Source organism: Solea senegalensis, linkage group LG11 (assembly GCF_019176455.1).
Source record: "Solea senegalensis isolate Sse05_10M linkage group LG11, IFAPA_SoseM_1, whole genome shotgun sequence".
NCBI lineage: Eukaryota > Metazoa > Chordata > Actinopteri > Pleuronectiformes > Soleidae > Solea > Solea senegalensis.
This window is the reverse complement of record NC_058031.1, coordinates 9,024,720-9,040,190: the sequence shown is the minus strand read 5'-3', so window position 1 is coordinate 9,040,190 and position 15,471 is coordinate 9,024,720. Positions and strand designations below refer to the sequence as shown.

At 39.1% G+C, this 15,471-nt stretch overlaps 3 protein-coding genes across 3 annotated transcripts in view; 1 reads left to right on the top strand and 2 right to left on the bottom strand.

The window, feature by feature from the left end:
* Positions 1–694: 694 nt before the first annotated feature.
* cd40 (CD40 molecule, TNF receptor superfamily member 5) lies at positions 695–4,767 on the bottom strand. Its single transcript, XM_044037810.1, has 5 exons — positions 4,621–4,767; positions 3,144–3,225; positions 1,137–1,259; positions 889–1,035; positions 695–792 (listed from the first exon to the last, which is right to left on the bottom strand). The coding sequence occupies exons 1-5, from the start codon at positions 4,657–4,659 to the stop codon at positions 695–697; spliced, it is 489 nt and encodes a 162-aa protein (XP_043893745.1). The 5' UTR covers positions 4,660–4,767.
* Positions 4,768–5,546: 779 nt separating this feature from the next.
* LOC122776964 (kelch-like protein 10) overlaps positions 5,547–15,471 on the bottom strand; it is a 19,685-nt gene continuing 9,760 nt past the window's right edge. Inside the window, exons 3-7 of the mRNA XM_044037806.1 lie at positions 12,306–12,364; positions 9,002–9,482; positions 7,368–7,985; positions 6,431–6,580; positions 5,547–6,262 (exon numbers count right to left, since the gene is read on the bottom strand). Coding sequence (XP_043893741.1) covers positions 5,912–6,262; positions 6,431–6,580; positions 7,368–7,985; positions 9,002–9,482; positions 12,306–12,313 — 1,608 coding nt within the window. The 5' untranslated portion in view covers positions 12,314–12,364 and the 3' untranslated portion in view covers positions 5,547–5,911. The remainder of the gene's footprint in view (positions 6,263–6,430; positions 6,581–7,367; positions 7,986–9,001; positions 9,483–12,305; positions 12,365–15,471) is intronic.
* The window catches only part of LOC122776963 (formin-like protein 13), a 27,701-nt gene continuing 25,055 nt past the window's right edge, over positions 12,826–15,471 (top strand). Inside the window, exons 1-3 of the mRNA XM_044037805.1 lie at positions 12,826–13,106; positions 13,689–13,817; positions 14,472–14,546. Coding sequence (XP_043893740.1) covers positions 13,032–13,106; positions 13,689–13,817; positions 14,472–14,546 — 279 coding nt within the window. The 5' untranslated portion in view covers positions 12,826–13,031. The remainder of the gene's footprint in view (positions 13,107–13,688; positions 13,818–14,471; positions 14,547–15,471) is intronic.

Sequence of the window (15,471 nt, the reverse complement as noted above, 5' to 3'; positions counted from 1 at the left end):
CATAGTATAGTATGTCGTCCAAAATCGGCCAAAAAAGTCACAGTATAGTATTTCGTCCAAAATCATGCAAAAAAGTCATAGTATAGTATATAGATGTACCGATGTAAGATGAAGACTTTAGTGTGCAAGAAGATGAAGATAGTGACTAATGACTTTTCTGGTAGACTCAAGTGTTTTCTTTTCTAACCAGGCGTGTTACTGTCGTGTTGGTGCAGTGTTTTATTTTTATTTTCTAAACATGCAGGCATGTTCACCCCGTGTTTAAATCACGTTGTTTTAATTAAAACAACAACGAAAAACTTCTGTGTAATGTCTTTCGGTGTAAATATCTCATTTTGCAACCATGGGCCCACTTTTGTCCGTGATCACGGATGCATCATTCAGTGTTCATTCAGTGCTAGTCACGCGCACTCACTCGTCATTCATAAAGTTAATGCATTCATTAACAAAGTCCTTTGATAAGAGATTGAATCCTGGCGCCACTACTGGTTACAACATGAAAACCTGCGGTTTATATTCAAGTGTGGCCTATATATGTACAAAATGTATTTTCTTTTAAAATTTAGCTGGTGCGGCTTTTAGTCAGGTGCGCTCAATAGGCCGAAATTTTACGGTAAATAAATAAGACTTGTTAAGTCCAAAATAATAGATTTTCTATAAATGTTTTTTTTCTGAATGTTGCAGTTTATAATACTTACTCTGTCCATTTGGTACAGACACTGTTCCATGAGTTGCTAGTAGAAAATGAGCCTTCCGGGCATTTCTGACACACTGTGTCATGGGTATGGTTGCCTGAAATTCAACCACGATAATAAAAAAAAAAAGGTTTAGTCACCTATGTTTGTAGCAACAAAACACAAGACACGTTTTCATGGCGTTGTGTCGTACCCGTGGACTGAGCCCAGTGTCCTGGTGTGCAGGCTGTGTGTGGCACACAGGTTAAACAAGCTTCACTGGAGCAGTGGAACCCCAGCTCACACAGGCAGGTGGTTCGTTTCTTCTTACTCTCTTGAGTAGAGGACTGGAAGTTTTTATCTAAAAAAAAAAAGTTCGAAACCAGTTGCAACACTAACAAGAAATGTAAATTCATGACTCAAAGTGGAAAAAGATGATTCTGTGTGACTTATGTGACTTACTGGGGTCACAGTACGGCTGACGGTGACACTGGCGTTCAGAGTTGTATTTATCCTGATATTCTTTCTCCCCGCATTCTGTGCACTGAGGCTCCAAACAAGTGCTCTGCGCTGACATGCTAGTACCTGCAATACACAGTGATGCTTGATATTAATACACAATGTATTCGGGCTGACACAATTACTCAATTATTAATCAATTACTAAATGAATCATCAACTATTTTAAAAATCGATGAATTGGTCTGAGTGTTTTAGGAATTAAAAGCAAGTTTTCTGATTTTTCCGCTCCATATAACAACAAATTTATTAAAACTGAATATGTTTTGGTTTTTGGATAAGACAAGACATTTGAGAATATCATCTTTTCCAGGTTTGAGAAACACTGATAATAATGGACAGATGAATCGATTAAGAAAATAATAATAGTATAATAGTTGCAGGCCTATAACATATAGTGCAATTAATCTATTACGCCTTTTCTGTGCAGTTTAAAAGGCTCCGTATATTGTTTGTAAAACACAGACATGATGATGACCTTTGCTGTACAGGTCTCTGCCTGTCATATTAGTAAATGGGACAATAACGAACCTACATTTCTTTGCTAAAAGGTTTTTGTGTTCATGAGTCCAGACATTTTGGTTGTTATGATTGACAACTGGGATGTATTTGCAGTTTGTTTGAGCAGGAATATTGACATGATCCCATCACCACTCCATATCATTACGATGCAGAGTCTAAATGACCTCACAAGCACCTGGTAAACTTGGTTTCATTCTTAACTATAGGAGGGAGTGAAGACGTGTTGTCCATCTTTATTAAAAGCATCTCGTAACATCATCTATAAAGAGCCAGATTGTTTCAAACGTCCTGATTTTCTTGTTGTATTGTCTGTTTCTCCTGGGTTAATGGTTGGTATTACATTATTCAGAGAATGTCTGATTTTATTTCCTCAAAATTGGTTTGGAAATCAAATGAAACAATTGAACTTAGATGAGAAAAAAAATCAATGGATCTTCTAATTGTTCTGGCTCTACTTCTGGCTATAGCTGCACCTTGTCATTTGTTAGTAAAAGAAAAAACACTTGTAACTCTTTAAAAAAAATGTCCTCTGATGTGCTGTGAGCAACAGGATGGAAATCAAACTGAAAGCAAAAGGAAGTGTATTTTGGTACAAGTGGAGATGCTATTTGAGAAATTTCATCATCCATTTTAGTCTTCCATATAATCCAGATTTTACTGTTATTTCAAGTGAATGGCTATTCGAGGAATTAAATACTGTATACACACATTTCCTACATATTTGATCAGACACAACTCTTGGCATGGAGGAAAATGACCCATGTAATTGTCCTGCTCAATTCCCAAATTCAAATTTTGAGGTCATTAGAATCTATTGCTTTAGTTTTAGATGGATACGATGGTGCATGTTATAGCTCACAGTCCTAAAGAACACTCATACCCTGCTTCCAGACATAGAGTGAACTCGGGAAAATTCTCTAGAAGGGCTGTAAGAATGTAAATATCCACTAATGTCACCCCAGAACATCTTCTTTTAGCTCCCTGATTGGATGTAGATAATGTCAAGGTGAGCCCATGTGGGACTGGGAACACAGCGGCCTCCTACAGGTGCCACCCAGGTGCCACCCACGCTCACCTGGATGTCCAAGACTTTCTCTTGCTGTTGTCAACATGTCTGACCTGGATAATCTCCCACTGTGTTTATCTAATATGAACTACAAAACGCAGTTACGCATACTGACCTGGACAAATGTTAATACCAGGTCTAAATAAATTGTTTCCGACTCTTAAAGTCTAGCAATTAGTGACACATCAGCATCTCTTAATGCCCCTGCTCCCACAGAACTGGGCCTGGGTCTGACCGTGAATGAGACCCAACCTCTCAATATACAAGTGTTCAAAAGTGAGTACAATCCAACAATCAAGGGATGACAATACATCAGCGTTAATTAAAACACATTTTCATTATAATGGGAATCATTTTGCATACCTGGACTACACATTCGGCAGCACTGGCCAGCTTTCTCATACTGAGTTATTGGATCACAATGGGACTGAGCAGCGGTCTTCCCCTGCAAAACAAGAAGCATGAAACTTCTGGTAACTACAAAGTATTTTGGTCTCACGTCTTCTGTGTAGTGGTGGGGGTTTCTTTGCGACAGTTTACTTCCTCAGTCCTGATAATGAGGGGTGTGGCGGAAAGTACCAAACATAACAGGTCTTCACTCTGAAACTCAGTGACAGCAGGTGCAACTGTCTTCGTTACTCCTTCTTAGACAACACAAAAAACTTCTGTTTCAGTGGCTTCACAAAGTGCAATACAGATGGAGAAGAGTACAATAACATTTTTTTAAATAAAATAGGTCATAAAAATATAACTAAAAGTATTCACATAGCAGCATAGGAACATAGCGCAGTGTGTGCAAACTGTATAGCATCAGAAAAAATTACATTTTGTTATTACATGACTGGTGTAAGTCAAATGATATTGCACGAGAATGACAATATTGCACAAGAAGTAAGTCACATAGGGAGTATGTGTGTGTGCTAAGGATCCCAGCTGAAAAGGTTAAAGTGCATGTCAAGCAAATGAGAGTTTCTCCTCTTAACAGTTCTCATTATGTTAGAATATAGTGTCTGTGAACTTATTCAATCCAAAAATGGAGAAAAGAATAATGGAGTAAAGACTGTTCAGGTCTGTTAAAGTGTGTCAAAGATTTGGCTAAATGACACACCAGAGCCATAGTTAACATAACTCTACGGCAGCAAGGGGTTGTGATTCAGCTCGCAATAGCAGTGGTGTCGCTAAATACGCCAGACTCCTCTGTTAAATCTTGAGATTTTAGAAATTTCCTTGCTAGATGTTGGAGATTATTGCATGTTTTCAGGATTTTTTAAGACTATTAACTGATCTAATGTTCGATGTTCGCTTTCCTCAGCTCCACTCCGATCACATACCCTGGTATAAGTAGAATAGTATTTCTGATTTTCCTCCAGGTACAACCAGAGGACACTCACGTACCACTGATGGTACACGCACCACAGTTTGAGAACCATGGGGGTCTAATCCATTATCTATCTCTGTACAAATACGTCTTTCATGCTAAAATGGAATTAATTTGTAGTATTTGATACTTGATGACAGTGTTTTCATGAGGAGACAAAGACACAATTCCAAACCTAACACACACACACACACACACACACACACACCCAACGAAAACGAAACTGAAAGTGTGAAAAAGATCGTACAGACGTGTTTACAACCATGACCGAGCAAATAACGTGTCTTATACAAACTACACGAAGACAACGACATAGCAATAACCTAAAAGAATCAATGACACTGTACAACAACATCTACATAATAACAACACCATAACAGCTGCTGTTACAATGTGACCAGTCAGGTCTGTAACAACTCTTTCTACACCAGTAAAAACATCATAAATAAATCAGCTGCTCACCATTATCATAATCATCCCCGTCATTATCAACAGATGCATCTTGAAGATCGATCTCAGCAGCTTGTTGATCAGACAGTCGCACTATGTATCCGCAGCTTCTGCAGTTCTTCTTCTTCAGTGCCTCGCTCTCCTCTTGTTTTATCTGCAGGGAGGAGTTGCGCGCGCGGGGGGTTTTCCCACGTGATTTTGTTTCTTACTTGACCATTTCCTGTAAATTCATACCTCAAAAATACCCAGTTTGAGACGAAGGTGAAACACAACAGTGCTGTGATCGCACTCCAGAAAAAAACAAAACAGCAGTGGCTGATTCAGACAAGAATGTTGATCAAAAGAAGCAGAGAGATGACAATATACTCAATATATCCGCCACTTTATTAGGAACACCTGTTCAACTTCTTGTTAGTGTAAATAATGTATATGTAACAAAATGAGCTTCTTTTTGTCTGTGTTGGTGTGTTTTTAATAATCATATCTAAAAGAAATCTAGATATGAGATTCTTTTCCCCACACACCTAGAGAGCCTTTTATGTTTTCTATTTTTGTTGCATTTTTTTTTCCAAATGTGTTTCATAAGTAAACTTTTCTGATTCTACTTGATTGTATTTTCATTTTGTATATATCTTATTTTGTTTGAAATAAAACCTTTGCCTGTTCATTCATCAATGACTGCAGAGTGCTCATGTGCAGATTGTGTAAAAATAATAAAACGAGTACAATATGTACCAAATGATGTCATATGTTATGCTGATGCAACTAAAAGAAGGTTCTACAAATGCTTCCCTAAAGGTTGTGACAACATAACGTAAGGGAAAACTTTCCATGACAACCAAAGGATGGCAGTATTTCTGATACATGCATTTCAAATACACATTTTAAATACAAAAAAAATATTTTGTCATTTGTATTTTATTGAGATAATGAAAATACCTTCATATTTTGTATCAAAAAGAATGAAATATTTTATGTATTTTTAAAATACTGTATAATACTCTCTTTGAAACAACGTGATGTCATCACAAGAACTCAAAACGCTTGGTGCTGCTGCAGATTGGACTGCTCGGTGCCTACTTCACTTGTTGAGATGAGATAGGAAGGTGATTCAGTGCAAAATGAGATGATTTCAATAACACATTCATATCACTTTTGTTGTTGACAAGTTCCTGTTCAGTGTAACACTACTTTCTTTGGCTGCGTACGACCAAAGAAAGAAAATAAAATGCTCTTTTGCACTTGCTAACAAGTTTTGCCATAGTGAACTTTGGCACAGGGCACTATAGTGCTAAACAATGACTCATGACACCACTGCTCTGTCGTCCAAATGTATAAGCGGCAGGGAGTCACGAGGGACTATAAAGTCGGCTATGTTTGGGATTCCGTAAACCACACAGCAACTCAGCGCTGTGCGGAATCTCTTTATACCACACGCCAGTGACCATCGATCGAGGTCTTTGTCATAACATTCAACTTTGTTGCTAACTCTGGGGCCGGTGAAACCACCAACGACATAGATCTGTTCATTGATCACTCCAAGGCCAAAGCTGCTCCGTGGGGTCGACATGGAGGACATCACATTCCAAGTGTTGGTCTGGGGGTTGTAGGCCTCTGCGCTGCTGTGACGGATGGAGGATTGACAGCCACCAATCTGTGGTAGAAAAAGGATGATGGAACAGATTTCTCAGCAACCCTGTGTCAATGTCCCTGATATTACATAATGTTTGCGCAGATTTTTTGGGACAGTAATCTAAATTATACACACGAGGCACCAAATAAGTCTAACCACCTTCTTGTCAGTAGCATTTCATGTACGTACTGCATAGACCAGGTCTGCATGTGCGATGACTCCAAGTCCAGTGCGCTTGCTGTTCATGGGGGCAATCATTGTCCACTGGTTTGTCTCTGAGTTGTAACATTCAGCTGTTTCCAGGCTGCCATGACCATCATATCCACCACAGACATAAATCTGCAGAGAAAAGGGACAGGCAGTGTAGGTAAGGTTATGGTTTGAACTGGTGTTTTCTGTCTTAAATAAAATCATTTCACAATATGCATCAATATTACAACAAAGGTGATATAACAGTGTAATAATACACATGATACATGTCACTGTGGTCAATTTTGAGGGGGTTAACATGCATAAAAACGCTTGACACTTTGCATGGAGGTCAGGTTCTGGCGAATATGTGATATTGGCAGAGGGCTCGGACCCGTGTGTTGCACCAGGGGCTCTCAAAACTATTATAAGTGACACAAGAGACTGACCCTCAACACATAACGTTATTCTTTCTTTAGGGATTGACAAATAAAAGTGAAGACTGTTGAGTGCGGTCGAGGAACTGCTACACTCCTCGACTTGCGTGGGGACGCGAGGGCCCTTTCATTACTATTTCTTATTTTTTTATTTTTTTATTTGACCTTTATTTAACCAGGTAAAATAAATAAAGAGAACCAATTCTCATTTACAATGCATACCTGCATATAAACAGGGCAGACACACAACAAAAAGGGATTCATCAACAACAAAACAATACAAAACCATTCATAGCAATCACATGTATGAAGTGATAAAGCATAAATGTTAAATACAAGTGCAAGTGCAACACTGTTGCCCTCACTAAGTCTTTAAGAGAGTGGAATGAATGAACTTAGATTTAGTATCTGTGGCAGATGATTCCGGTCACATGCATCAGAAAACTGAAATGATGTGTGACCAAACGTAGCACAGGCTTTGGCATCCTCAGTTCACATACCTTATTATGAAGAGTTGTGCAGCTGGCGTCGCTCCTCGAAAAGTGCATCTCTGCAATACATTTCCACTGGTTGGTTTTGGGTGCGTAGCACTCGGCACTGTGGAGTCGAAAGTAGCCATCAAAGCCTCCCAGAGCATAGATGCACCCGTTCAACACTGTTGTGCACACGTAGCAGCGGCCATAATACATCGATGACACCTCCTGCCAGGTCTGTGTCCTCAAGTGCATCCTGCACACTGTGTTGAAACGTTCCATTTGGTCAATGCCGCCAATACAGTAGAGGTAGCCGTCGAGAAAGGCAGTGCCGTGATAGGCCCGAGGACGGTCCAGGTTATGTACTACCTTGAACCAGCGGCCGGCACAGACATCGAATGCTTCGATGTCTGACACCGGACTGCTGCCCCTCCAGCCTCCAATGGCCAACAGGATGGCATTGGGCAGACGAGGACGAGCAAAAACATTGCGGAAACCAAACACAGAGGGTTTTTGTCTGATTTTGTACTGAATGGTTTTGATGGCATCACTTGCCATTTTCTGGCACGCAGTGTTGTTCATCACCAGCTCATTGGACATCACGTCAACGTAAATGCATCGCATGCTTGTCAAGGCCAGCCTGACCTACACAAAGACAAGAGGACAGAGTATGGTTATCACTATGCAGTCAAGTTTCCATACCGACAAAATGATAATTTTACTTAAAATGTATCTTTTAATGGTATTTGCCACAATTTCCATCCATCTTTAAGCTATAACATATTGACTAACAGTGGTGGTGGGGTCAGAGATAACACTGGTTGATAGGAGGAATAAATTCAGAACAGGTCGTCACTTTGTATCACATACAGAGACAAACAACTACTCATAAGAGAACCCACTCAGTGAGAGAACATGCAAACACCACACAGGCTGAACAGCTGTGAGACTTTGCTTCCCACACAGAAAAAGCCGCATGATAGTCCAGTCGTTCAGTACTTTAACTCACTAGTAAATGAACTCGATATTATTTCCTACAGCAGCTGGGCACTGTAGTTTTGAGCAAAAGTATTAGTACATTTGTTGGGGACTATATTTTCACCACCAAATTAACACACACATGTACTTTTCCACACGCTAGCTTATCTTACAGGTGATAGTTTGGCTACCTTAAGCTACTGTCTGTTATTCAACTTTAAATTTGAAATTAGCCCAGTGGCTAACTTTAGCTGGAGCCTTATTCTTAAACTGAGCTTTTGTGTTTGCAGGGGTAGGTTCATGTCCACCTCATGCTAGCTACAGCTGGGCTAATTCTAGCTGCAGACTTTTGTTGTGTTCAGTTTTTAGCTACAGGTATGTCCTGTCTCAGGAGAGAAAATGTGTTATAGCATTATTTATACTTTGTATATTCTCTCTCTCTATACACATATATATATATATATATATGTTTATATATATATATAATAAAACATTTTAGATTATGTATATTGAATATTTTCAGAGGTTTACAATGTCAAAGTTAAATGTTATTATTAGTCTACACTCAAAGTGAATCAGAATTGAAGTTGACATGTAGTTTTCGTCTAGACAGTCTGGATAACAGCAGCTGCTGAATGATAAAGATGCGCGGTCAGAATGGACGACACACTGGGGCAGATTACCTTAGACAAAAGCAAAGCAATGTGCTTCTCTCGCTCTTCGGGTTTGTGGGAAATCCAGTGACTGACGGCCTTAAACACAATGAACTCCATCTTCACGTTGAGCTCGTCTCTATCGAGGATCCCGACAAGCTCCTGCACAGAGAGCTGCAGGAACTCATCGCAGAGATAAACCTGCTCAAAGTGACACGTGATGTAGCGGTGGGCCTTTTGCTGCAGGTCACAGTTGACGACGTTCGTGAGCCGCCAGATGCCAATGCAGTTTTCTGGGCAGAGCTGCTCACTGATGAAATCTGCACAGGCTTGAACGACAGCCATCACATTAAGCATATCAGCAGCTATTATTAACTCCTCCACGTTGTCCTTCCTCACGTTAACAGAGCCGGTGTATGCAAACTCAAGGATGAGCTGCATTGAGTTGGGAGACAGGTCGGAGATGTCAAAAACCATGTTGTCTGAGGTCGACTGGTACTTGAAGAGAGCTCTGTCAGTCAGGATAGAAGCACAGCGGGGGGGAAAACAAGATTAGAGTTCAAGCTTTTCTTTAAGACATGAACAGTGATGTGATTCAAGGTTTGCTGTGTAAAAAATACATTTAAAGATGTTGAAAATTGGGTGTACTGAGGATTATGTTTGAAATGTGCAAGATAATAAGTTCTGTTCATTAAATATATTTGCCGTAATGAATAAAAAATACGGGGCCTTTTTTTTTTTAAGAAAACCCAAATACGCTAATTTAACTTAAGCACTGCAATTTACCAAACCCTAAATCTGTAGTGCATAACAATTAATCTGTGTGTAAAGTAAAGCTTTATCCTCTTGTATGTGAAAAAAAATAAAAAATACAGTGAAGTAAGGAATAAGACTGAAAACATTTTCTCTTCAGTCTGTTCAGGATTTTTTGGGGGGGTCTGTGTGTCTAAAAATATGGCTCAATGATGCACTGGAGCCATAATCCACCCCAAAGACTGAAACGATGTAAAAACTCTCAAAGCAGCAGCAATTTACGTGTTCACTCATGAGTAACTGCACTTCCTCCTACATTACTGCCTTCGGTTTGATGGCTAACTGAGATGTCTTTGTTCCGCAAATGTGCCTTTTCATCTCTCGATGAAAACACACACACAAAAAAGCTCTGTTGTACAGATGTAAAAGAAGGACAGAAAAATAAGCAGAACTCCTGCTGTGAGTCTAAATGTACCACTGATAAAGAAAGAGGAAGAGAGGGTGCAGGACTGAAGCTAAACCAGCGGTGTGATTATGAATAATTTGCTTATACATTTAATCTGTTTTCTTTGTTTTCTACTTGTGTTTTAACTGAGTTTCTCGTTTGCTGCTGCCTGTTGTGGCCAGGACCCCTTTGGAAAAAAGAGGTTCTAATCTAGGATCTAAATGGGATTTTCCTTAATAAAGGTTAAATTCACTTAAACTGTCTACTGTGTACAAAACACTGATGAAAAGCAATGTTTCCCTCAAACCTCGTGTGTGATGGATACAGTTCACACGTATGTTTGTTGGTCTCTATTTTGCACTTTCTGCTCATCCAAACTCTCCCCAGAGGAAACCATTACACACAAAACATGCAACCTGTTGGAGTGCACATGAAAGTTAGTGCTATCTATTGTTGCCATTTCACAACATGTTTGTGTGTCACCATTATCTATAATTTGTGCATAATGTTGTTAATCTGACTGTTGTCACTAGTAAATTAACTCGATATTATTTCCTAAAGCAGCTGGGCACTGTAGTTTTGAGCAAAATGATAGTACATTTGTTGGGGACTATATTTCACCACTAAATCAACACACATGTGTACAGCACATATTAGTAAGCAACTCACCGGAAGTAAGGACTGCAGCGACGGAGGATGATCGTGTGGGTTTTGAACTCCACTTCCTTAACTCTGAGGACTGCATTGTGATACAAACCCTCCATAAGGACCTCATGTAAAAGGGAAACACTTTTTTGGGATTTCATCTCTGAAGACACACCAAACTCTTCCCTTTGGTTGCTGCTACTGTGCGTGTTTGTTTCTTATCTACTTCGGTATTTTAGAGCACCCATGGATGAATGTTGGTTGTGTTTTACAGTTGACATTTGCGATGTTGCATTACTGCCTAACCACATATCAAAGGATTCTACAGCTGAACTCTTATATATTACATCATAGGTTGGTTACTTTGTAGTGGTCTCCCCTTATTTCTGTTTAAAGCTGTTTTGTTTCTTTCTCTCTTTCTTTTCTACTCGTCTTCCTTGATCTTCTTGTGGTGTTTGATGGCAAATACTACAACCATGTTTTTTCCACATTTTCACAAAAGATTCTCCAAACAACCTTTATTTGTTTCCACAGTTTCCAACCCTACACAGACAGATTTTTACATCAAAAAGTAGCATTCAAATCCTCTCATGACTCAAGAGTTATGATTATTCTTGATTAGTGAAAGGTCAAGAATGTCTGTCTGGAATGACGTAAAAACACTGTGTGAATGCTGAATGTTTCTGCCACTGCCTGTGATCTGTGTAGATCAAAGGCAGGGGAAGAAGAAGAAGAAGTGGTAATGCAGACGTGCTGGGTGGATTTACGATTTCATGAAGTTTGTGATTTTTTTTTATCTAAAAAGGGAATTCTCTGCACGGAGTTTATCAATTTGTGGTTGTCATCTAGAATGAGTTAAGGTCTTTAAATTCCCGGTTGTGTGGATGGAAGAAACATTGACATGGAAGACCCATGCAGATAATGTAATTATTAAATATCAAAAGGTGAATAACATCTGTGAAACCTGCTGTAAAATGCCTATTCAAAGGTTGCTGAATTGGAGGATAATAGGAATAAATCCAATTTACTTTACCTCACATAAGGCAACTTGTACAAAACAGTGTAATTGTGTCTCCTGGCATTGAGGTACGGACCTGGTTGTTGGAATCTTAAGTTGCCTTTTCAGGGCTGAGAAAATTGGCTGTAAAATAATATTTATGTGGGTCCCTGGACAGTCTGGAGTTGACGTCTGATAAACTGGCAAGAAACACTGGCCAGGAAAAAGATTTAGATCTAAAGGTTTGTCATGGTAAAGAAGCCTGTGATAGTATCTGTAAAGAAAACATGGTTATAGAGTCGAAAAAGGAGTAGGAGACAGAATGGTCACGATTATTACTCTCTGCGGCCCTCTGTCAGAAATAAGTGGCTTTCAATTAAGGGACCAAAAGTGACCAAAGTGACCATGTTATCAACTCAACAGAAGATCAGCCAGTAATAACCTTTCATAATTTTTCCTTTAAAGCAATTTTCAATATTGAAAAGACTCATTACCTTGCCATTAATGGAGTTTTAGCATTTCATCAGCATTACACCTCCCAGTGTACAACCTGCTGAAAATAATCATTAGAAGAAGAAGGTTAAGGTGAAGAAAAGGTTTAGGGTTAGCTCAGTTCATCCTTAATGCTGCTTTACTGCCTCTTTCTTGTTCAGTTAATCCTTTTAATTTCCTTTCTTTTTGTGATCCTGTGTGCATTTTTCTGCAGGTCCAACCCAATTGTACCATGGGTGCACCTGCGGCACAGATCCGTGCCGTGTGATCACTAAGGGTTAAACACTGAATAGAAATACCTTGGAAAACAGTGACAGTATTTATAAGATTGTGTTGCTTTAAATAAATAAATGAATAAATAAGAGTATGTGTGCCATGTGGGCCACAGGCTTTTTTCTCTCCTGGATAAAAGGGGGCTGGATAACATACATTGCCTTGCATGTGGAGACTTGTAAACAGACTGGAAATGCTGCTCTGCAGAAAGCTGTGTTTTCATGGGTGTGGCCAAAGAGCCATTGACTGCTTTACCTGGAAGAATGTAATCTGAACTAAAAGAGGGCGGTAGCACTGGGAATTCATTTAAACCACAGTGATTTTCCTGTTTCTTCTTGAGCAAAGCAGATCTTTTCACATTTTGCATGAGGAAACGTCACCATCCTTAAATCTTTAAGGCAGTCGATGAAGAGATTGAACAGTTGCATGGGTTTTTGTGTAAAATCTACAACACAATGACGTCAAATTTAGGCTCAAAGAAGAAAGACAGTGTTTACAGAATGGACAAATTCACAGAGGACTTGCCAAAGGTAGGACTTAGACACAAAAAATAATTCATTTCGCTTCATTTGACCTGTTTATGAAACCATGAAATCAATGCCTGAGCTTATGCGTCATTGGATAACAACCGCTTTCTCGGTTCTACAGAAAACAGCCCTTTCACTCTCTGTCAGTTTTGGTAAAGTCAGTGGGAGTCTCTCAAGCATTTTTACTTCCTCAATTCAACTTGACTTCCTAGTTATTGGTAATTTCCAACAGCAGGATCACTTACTGTATCTACACAGAAATGAAATGTGTTCCTGTTGCAGCATGTGTGTAGATTGTACTTTACGCACAGTGGTTTCGTGAGACAATTTCCCTGAGACTGACTCATGCAATTCCAGGATCTAATTCTCACTCTGTGAAGGGAATTTTGATTTCAGGTTTATTATTAAATGTATAAGGACATCTCTGCAGTCGCTCAGTGTGAAGCAAAACACAGCACAACAGCCAAATGAAAGACTTTTGGTTTTTGTAGTAGTGCTATCTTTTTTACCAAAACACAAGGATGTTGTACTGTATATTCTCGGACATTTTATTGTATATTATTTACTGGGATGTTTTCATTTCAGCTGAGCAATGAGATGCAGCTGAGCATCATGAACAAGGTGAAGAACGGAGAGTTGTCTATTGAAGATGCTCTGAACCTGGCAAGGAGGGACCGGCGTCAGCTGCTCAAGCAGCAGTGTCCGTCTGAAGAGGTAAACCAATCAATTTTAAACCAGTTTCAGTGTCTCTACAGCTGATCCTCACATTGCCACCTTGTGCGCCCCCTGCTGGCCTCCTGAGCCTGGAACTATAGACAGACATGCTTGCTCTCAGTGAAAACATGGCTGCCAGTGAAGAAAACACAGACAAACAAACACCAACAGACATCCCTAATACAATCTGCATCAGTTTATCACTTTAATGGATGATGATGCTAGTTTTTTGTAAATTACTCTTTTATTTTTTTGTCATAAACATATAGAGTTGTGTGATTTCTTTTTAACTTTGTAAAATGCCATAGTAGGTGCACGTTTCTCCCTGCCTTCAACTCTTTTCATGACTCCAACTCAAGCATCTTTGCCCTGAAGTCCATTTAAAGACTTTAATTTGATCATTAATTGCTCTGTGAATTACCTGCCTGGAAGTGAAGCTTGAGAAAACCCGTCTTTTAAATTATTGTTCCCCACACATGTTCTCTTCCGTCCCTTTAGTGAGCTGCTCAGCCTGCGAGATGGTTTTTTAAAATTATTCTGTTTCATGATTTGCCCATGACATAAAGCAATTATGGAGACGGTAGCTTTAATTAGCTGAGGTGTTTTTCCGTTGAGTGTTTATATCTGATTGTTTTTTTTTTTTTATGTCTGCAGGAACAACAATCCTCACAGTACAACTTCAGTGTCCTTAAGCACGGTCGATACAGGTGGCAGAAGCGGGTTTTTCAGGTGAGTCACAAACAAAAGAAAACAAAAGAAATAGTGTTAGAAGGAAGTTTGCAAAGGTTGGGCATGAGGACGGTGCTATGTGGATCAGCATTTTAACACGCTCAGAAAGACACTGCAAACATTTTACAGACATAATATTTACCATTTCCTGAGCATTTTCCTCAGACATAAAATGACATATACTGACTTTGTGACAATACAGCTGAGGCTGTTAATATATAATTGATAAAATAAATTTGACCTTAGGGTTTGCACTATGGGCAGCCAAGGTTATAGTTAGTTTTTATTTTGACTTTTTGTTTTTAGAGTGGGTTTGCTAATGTTTTTTTTTAAAGTTTGTTTTAGTGTTCATAATAAGTATTGTGGCCAAAGGGTTAGGGTTAATAAAAACCAAAAGTTGTCATTTTAAAAATGTATTAGGGCAAGTAAACAACCATCCCTGAATCAAATATTACAGTCTAAAAGAAATGAGCCTGAAGTGCAAAATGTGCATCGACTAAAGACACACGTGAACATAACAACATAAATAATGTATAATAATTATTATAATGTGATAATAGTAACAATAATCACACATATACTATCTACATCACAAATGTGTTTTATTTTTATTTCAGTTAACAGAAAGGTTTTCTTTATTTTAGTTTCCGTTAAATATAATAACATGGCCAAATGGAAAGTAACCGGAAAAGCTGCTAGTTCAAATCCTGGGAAGGGTCAAGGGCTGGTATGTCCCTGAGCAAGGCACCTAATACCCCAGTTTCAGATATGCGCTGCCCACTGCTCCTGTGCCTGACTTATGTGTGTTACCACTGGTGTGTAATAAGGATGTTTTAAATGCAGAGGACAATTCACTATCGCTAATTGTTGTGTGTGCCAAAGTTACTCTTCAAATTCACTATGTCAGTTGATCAACTAAGTGATT

What these genes read in the sequence shown, in the direction of transcription:
- cd40 (XM_044037810.1), bottom strand. Translation starts at nt 4,659, where the DNA reads ATGCATCTGTTGATAATGACGGGGATGATTATGATAATG. An exon ending in CGGGGATGATTATGATAATG is followed by an intron (nt 3,226 to 4,620) that starts GTGAGCAGCTGA and finishes CTTGTTTTGCAG; the next exon opens with GGGAAGACCGCTGCTCAGTC. An exon ending in TCAGCCGTACTGTGACCCCA is followed by an intron (nt 1,036 to 1,136) that starts GTAAGTCACATA and finishes TTTTTTTTTTAG; the next exon opens with ATAAAAACTTCCAGTCCTCT.